This window comes from Vicia villosa, linkage group LG4, assembly GCF_029867415.1.
Source record: "Vicia villosa cultivar HV-30 ecotype Madison, WI linkage group LG4, Vvil1.0, whole genome shotgun sequence".
In the NCBI taxonomy this organism is placed as follows: domain Eukaryota; kingdom Viridiplantae; phylum Streptophyta; class Magnoliopsida; order Fabales; family Fabaceae; genus Vicia; species Vicia villosa.
This window is the reverse complement of record NC_081183.1, coordinates 2,238,755-2,244,935: the sequence shown is the minus strand read 5'-3', so window position 1 is coordinate 2,244,935 and position 6,181 is coordinate 2,238,755. Positions and strand designations below refer to the sequence as shown.

Below are 6,181 nucleotides of genomic sequence, written 5' to 3'. Positions count from 1 at the left end.
AAGACTCCGATCACACCACCCATCTCGAGCGGGTATTCGAGCAGGCCAGATCCTGCAAGATGCGCTTCAACCCGGAAAAATGCACATTCGGCGTCCGAGCAGGCAAATTCCTCAGTTTCTATTTGACCGAACGAGGAATAGAAGCCAACCCGGATAAATGCCGAGCATTCTCGGAACTCCCCACTCCTAACAATAAAAAATCCATCCAAGTCCTAAACGGGATGCTCACGGCACTATCCCGTTTCGTCACAAAATCCGCCCAACACGCTCTTCCATTCTTTAAGTTATTACGAAAAGAAGCGACCTTTGAATGGTCCGAGGAATGCGAGCCAGCACTATCACACCTCAAGCAAGTACTCTCCAAACCACCCGTCCTCTCTCGACCCGATGACAACGAGCCGTTATATCTCTACCTGGCCGTCTCAAATGAGGCAGTCAGCGCGGCCTTGATCCGAGAGATTGATGACGGGCAGAAACCCGTATACTTCACCAGCAAAGCCCTACAAGGACCCGAGGTGCAATACCAGCAGATTGAGAAAGTCGCCCTGGCCCTAGTGACAGCAGCCAGAAGGCTGAGATACTACTTCCTCGCCCATACCATCATCGTTCAAACAGATCAGCCTATCAAGCAACTCCTCAACCGACCAGACATGGCCGGGAGAATGCTAAGGTGGTCCCTCGAGCTTTCCGAGTTCGACGTACAGTACGAAAGCAGGCGGGCACTGAAGGCTCAGGCGCTGGCAGATTTCGTAGCTGAGATGACCTTAATCGCCAACTCCCCGTCCCCTGCTGAGAATAAGTGGACCATCTACGTAGATGGCGCCTCAAGCAGCTCGGGGAGCGGGGCCGGCATTATCTTAGAAAACGACGAGGGACTCATCATCGAAGTATCCTTAGTTCTGTCTTTCAACACGTCGAACAACCAGGCCGAATACGAAGCTCTCCTAGCGGGCCTACGACTCGCTGAGGATGTGGGCGCGCGGGAGGTTAAAATCTACACCGACTCCCAACTCATCGCATCCCATGTCAGCGGCGATTACCAAGCCAAAAACGACGTGCTCGCCGAGTACCTCATGCTCGTCAAAGATAAGATGAAAAAATTCGCAAAGGCAGAAGTCGAGCACATCCCGCGAGAACACAACTCACGGGCCGACGTCTTATCCAAACTCGCGAGCACAAAAAAGAAAGGCGGAAACAAGTCAGTGATCCAGGAAATCCTATCAAGGCCAAGCATAGACAAGGGCGCACAACCCCTAACAGTGCTCGCCATCGGCGACGACAACTGCTGGATGACCCCGATGTATAACTGTCTCACGAAGGACGAACTCCCAACCGACGCAAAAGAGGCTTCAGCAATAAAAAGACGAGCCTGCTCGTACACCATCGTCGAGAACAAACTATACCGATGAGGTTTCTCCATCCCTCTCCTCAAATGTGTCGACGCCTCGCAAGCGCTCGAGATTCTCCAAGAACTTCACGAGGGGATCAGCGGTCAACACCTCGGCGGCCGGTCACTCGCGAGAAAGGCCCTCAGGGTCGGGTATTACTGGCTAACCATGCAGCAGGACGCAAAGGAGCACGTCCAGAAATGCGACAAATGTCAACGCCACGCCGACATGCACTTAGCTCCCCCGAACGAGCTTAAATCTTTATCCTCACCCTGCCCCTTCTCCACATGGGGAATGGACCTTCTCGGACCCTTCCCGGTCGGTTCATACCAAAATAAATACCTGGTAATCGCCGTCGATTACTTCACTAAATGGATAGAAGCCGAAGCGCTCGCAAAGATCACGTCCCAAAACGTGCTCCGTTTTTATAAACGGAACATACTCGCTCGGTTCGGGGTGCCACAGACGATTATAACCGACAACGGCACCCAATTCACCGACAGAAAATTCCAAGAGTTTGTAGCCAAACTCGGAACGAAACAACACTTCACTTCGGTCGAACACCCCCAAATGAATGGGCAAGCTGAAGCGGCCAACCGGGTAATCCTCCGAGGACTGAAGAGGAGGTTGGGCGAGGCAAAGAAAGCTTGGGTCGAAGAACTACACAGTGTGCTTTGGGCGTACAGGACGACCCCCCATTCAAGCACGGGCGAAACCCCGTTCAGGTTAACTTACGGCACCGAAGCCGTGATCCCCGTGGAAATCCGAGAGCCATCTCGTCGGACCGAGTCGCCTCTCGAGGAAGAGCTCAATGACGAAGCTATGAGGTAAGAACTCGACATGGTCGAGGAAATCCGAGCAGGATCTTCCCTTTGAGAAGCAAAGTTGTAACAACAGATAGCTTTACGCCATAACGCCAAAGTTATCAAGCGCGAATTTGAAGTTGGCGTCCTAGTGCTCCGCAGAAACATGAAAGACTCGCGCGAGGGCAAACTAGCCCCAAACTGGGAAGGCCCGTACCGAGTTTACGATAAAACCGAAAACGACGCCTATTATCTCGAGAACCTTCTCGGTGAAAAACTTGCTCGGCCTTGGAACGCTGAAAAACTCAGACGCTATTACAGTTAGGTACAACCTAACGATCCCCGGCCGGTCGTACCGAACACGAGAGGAAACCGGACACGGACTCGCGTCATGGTACAGACGCGAGTGCTCCACGACAGCAACAGTTGGAACTCCCTACCAGAAGGCAAGACCAACTACACGGCGGGCCTTACGACTAGACCCACCGCAGCAGTACCTGCACGGCAGAACCCCAGCTCGCGATGGGACCGTTCACGCCGCGAGCACTTGGCCCCAACCGCGGTCTCGTGCCCGCTAATAGCGCTGTAATACGGTGAACTGACTTTTTTATAATCGAAATGTCGCGGTAAGCAAGAGTCGCCACCGACTTTTATTTTATCCAAACAAATTCGGAAAGGCAAAAAGAAACAGAAAAAACCTTTTTAAAGAAATCTAAGTTCGGGGGGTAATTTATGCAAAGGGAAGGTGTAAGGCACCCTTTGCATCCATGGTTTTCCATGGGCTCTTAATTGCTTTGCTTGCTCGTTTGTCTTTAGAAAAAAAGTAGATGAAAGAAAAAAGTGGACTTTAGCTCGTAAATGAGCGTAGCCAGTTTTTGAAGAATTGTGTGAAAGAATATGAAAATTGAGCATTGCAAGGCAATTAGGGGCAATTACCTTAAACTCAGATGATAGGTCTCTTTTTAGCCTTTCAGAATGAAAGGGTCTATCCTTGCCATAAGAGGGCAGGAAGCCTTTCGTTTGGAGGTTGAAGGGTCGTCGAAGCATCCTTTGCCATAAGACTGTCCCATGCCATAGAAGGGCAGGTAGTCTAAGGTAAGGATCAGAATAAGCCTTTTCGTAGGCAGCCAGAAGATACCTCAGCCTTTTTCCGTAGGCAACTTCCGAGGGTCGAGGTCATTTTTGTGTATCGAAGGCAGCATCATTTAGGGTCGTATGACCTTTTAATTATCGAGGCGACAGGCCGAGGTATCCTCGTATTCGAGGGACATGGCTTATTCTGCAAAAACACAAGGCAACAGGCAACAAGGCAACAGAGAGGTTACCCAAAACACGAGGCAACAGGCAACAAGGCAACAGAGAGGTTACCCAAAAGCGTGCGTGTGTGCACCAATCACGTGATTATATTCAAAATATATTATCTTGTAAAATTAGCGATTCTATGTTCGATTCGAGGTTACACTCCCTAGATTACTAACCACGCAATATTATAAACAATTACGGGGAAGGGGAAAATGAAACCAGCGGAGGAGAGGGGAATTGAAACCAGCGGGATATAATTAAAAAGCAAAAGGTTTACCACAAGTAATAATTGAGGATAGGGTTTAGGGTTACCGATACTCGTAGCTTTGGCAATCGACAAACCTTGAAGATTGGAAAAAAGAATAAACAAAAGAAGGGGTGAGTGCATTATCGGTTCAGCCATAAACAAGGTTAACCCTAATCAACAAAAGTAAAAGTACGAGAAAAGGGTAAGAACACTTAGCTTCGATTGGAAGGTTGATGGGCAAAGGTTTGCCTCGTGTATGAAGCATTGACTCTGACCATCTGAGAATTGACAGAAGAAGCAAGTAGTGAGTGTATGGCTAATTCAATGGCAATCAAATTTTAACACTAATTTGATAAAAAAACAAAATTAAAATAGAATGATTATTTAAAATAAATACGAAATAGGACTTAGCTTTTAATTTGATCTGATATGATTCGTAGTCGGAGGTAGCCTCGAGGTTAACCCTGAAAAATGAGCAAAAATAGGCAAGATAGAAAAAGAAGTGAGTGCAAGAAGAGTCCATCGAATTTTGAGGTTAACCTTAATAACAGCTTTATAAGGTAAACAAGTATTTAAATAAAATAATAAAATCGAGACTTAGCTTCGTAATAGGCGAGGCGCATAGTCGGAAGTCGTCTGACAATTACCCTGAAAAATTGCATGAAGGAACAAAAAATTTCAGTGTAGGGAGTGATCTTCGTAATCTCTGATTAGGGCGTAAATTGAGTAAAGCAACACAATCGATTTAATTAACTATTGGTTTTGCAACCGAATTAATTAAATCGAAGAAAGAAAATAAAATCAGGTCATAAAACACTTTTATGATTTTTACGAATTAAAATAAAGTAAATATGATTTTTATAAAGATATAGAAATATCTAAAAATAAATAAATATATAATATTTAAGAAAATAAAATAATTCCAATAAAATAAATATTATTAATTATTATAAAAAAGGTTTTGAACATATATATATATAGTTTTTATAAATAAAAAAAAATAAACAAAATAAAAACATATATATTGTAAAAATATAAATAATTAAAAAGAAATTTATGTAATTAAATATATAAAAAATTGGAAAAACTTAGCTTATTTTCCAGTGTGACGCAGCTTCGAGGGTCTATGGTGATCCTGCCTCCTTGCGTGCGTTGGATTAGCTGAAAGAGAGATCTCATGGTTGAGAGCTGAGGGCGCATGATGGCTCATGTTGGTTGACCGCACAAGATTCGTGAATCAGTATTAGCAAAACAAAATGTGTCGTGGGTGAGAATCGATCCCCAGACACAAGACTTGTTTCACGTGAAGCTTACCACTTGAGCCAAGTGTTGGTACTTGTCATATTCACCGAACATTGAAATAACATATACAAAAAGTAAATTAAGAAAATTTTAAAAAAAACAAACTGAGCGCGCGTTCCTCCTTCTTCTTCCACCCTGCACCTTTCTGGAAAATATGCAGACTTCTACCTACGGACAACCGTGGCTAGAAGTATTGCCTACGGATTTCAACCGTAGCCATAGAACCTGTGATGTCAAACTCACGAAATACGCGACATAAATCCATGGCAAGGGTATCAAACGATCAGAAATTTAATTCTAAGCACCAAGGAACCCTTCGTTTGCCCCAATTTTAACTAGAATACGGAAACCCCAATTTCGGTATCTTGAACCCTAACCATGGTAAAGCTTTCATACCTCAACCAAAATCAAATTAAACATCCAGATATCATGAAATCACCGATATAAACACAAATATGGATTCAAAATTCGTTTAAGAGGTATGTATGGATGTAATTGAATTCGAAAGCATATGAACAAACCGTAGGGTATGGTGATCGTGGTTCTGAGCGTTTTGGCCGATGTCGAGAGTTGCAATACCTTCAGGAGACTCCCAGGAATCGATAGAGACCTTGTGCTTGGCTTGAATCTTGCTGAAATCCAGAAACCGAGATTGCTCTTTGCCTTGAATTTTTGAGTTTTTATCAATCCTTCTAGACTGCGAATCCTTGTAGTTTTCCAACCCCCATTCTTCTGTGCCTTCTCAGTATATATAGCATAAACAATTAGGTCAATAATCTTCACATAAATCTCTTGAAATCATGGTGAAATATTTGATTGAATATTTGTATGCAAATCTTTCCAAAATTGAGTTCAATCTTCCCCCTCTCTCTCCAATATCTCTTGCAACGAATTAGAATAAAAAATAAGATAATTGGATGCTTAGATTTGATTGGAAAATAAAAGTCATGCATATCTTCTATATTTCTTATTATTTATTTAATTAAATTTTGAATCTAATTGAATAAATTTCAAAATAAAATAAAAAAATAATAGAAATAAGGAATGGCATTATGGGCCTTGGATAAGCTCATGATTATTTTTCAAAACCAAAACTTAGGCCCATTTGTCAAAAAACATCAAATTTGTTCAAATTGACT

The 6,181-nt window shown here is 43.6% G+C and overlaps 1 protein-coding gene across 1 annotated transcript; it reads left to right on the top strand.

Annotated features, from left to right (window-relative positions):
* Positions 1-221: 221 nt before the first annotated feature.
* On the top strand, positions 222-1,409 carry LOC131594783 (uncharacterized). The gene has a single exon (XM_058866984.1). It carries the CDS (start codon positions 222-224, stop codon positions 1,407-1,409), a length of 1,188 nt encoding a protein of 395 aa, XP_058722967.1.
* The last annotated feature ends 4,772 nt before the right edge of the window (positions 1,410-6,181 follow it).

Excerpts from the sequence above, each read along its gene's own strand:
- LOC131594783 (XM_058866984.1), top strand. The coding sequence starts at position 222 with ATGCTCACGGCACTATCCCGTTTCGTCACAAAATCCGCCCAACACGCT.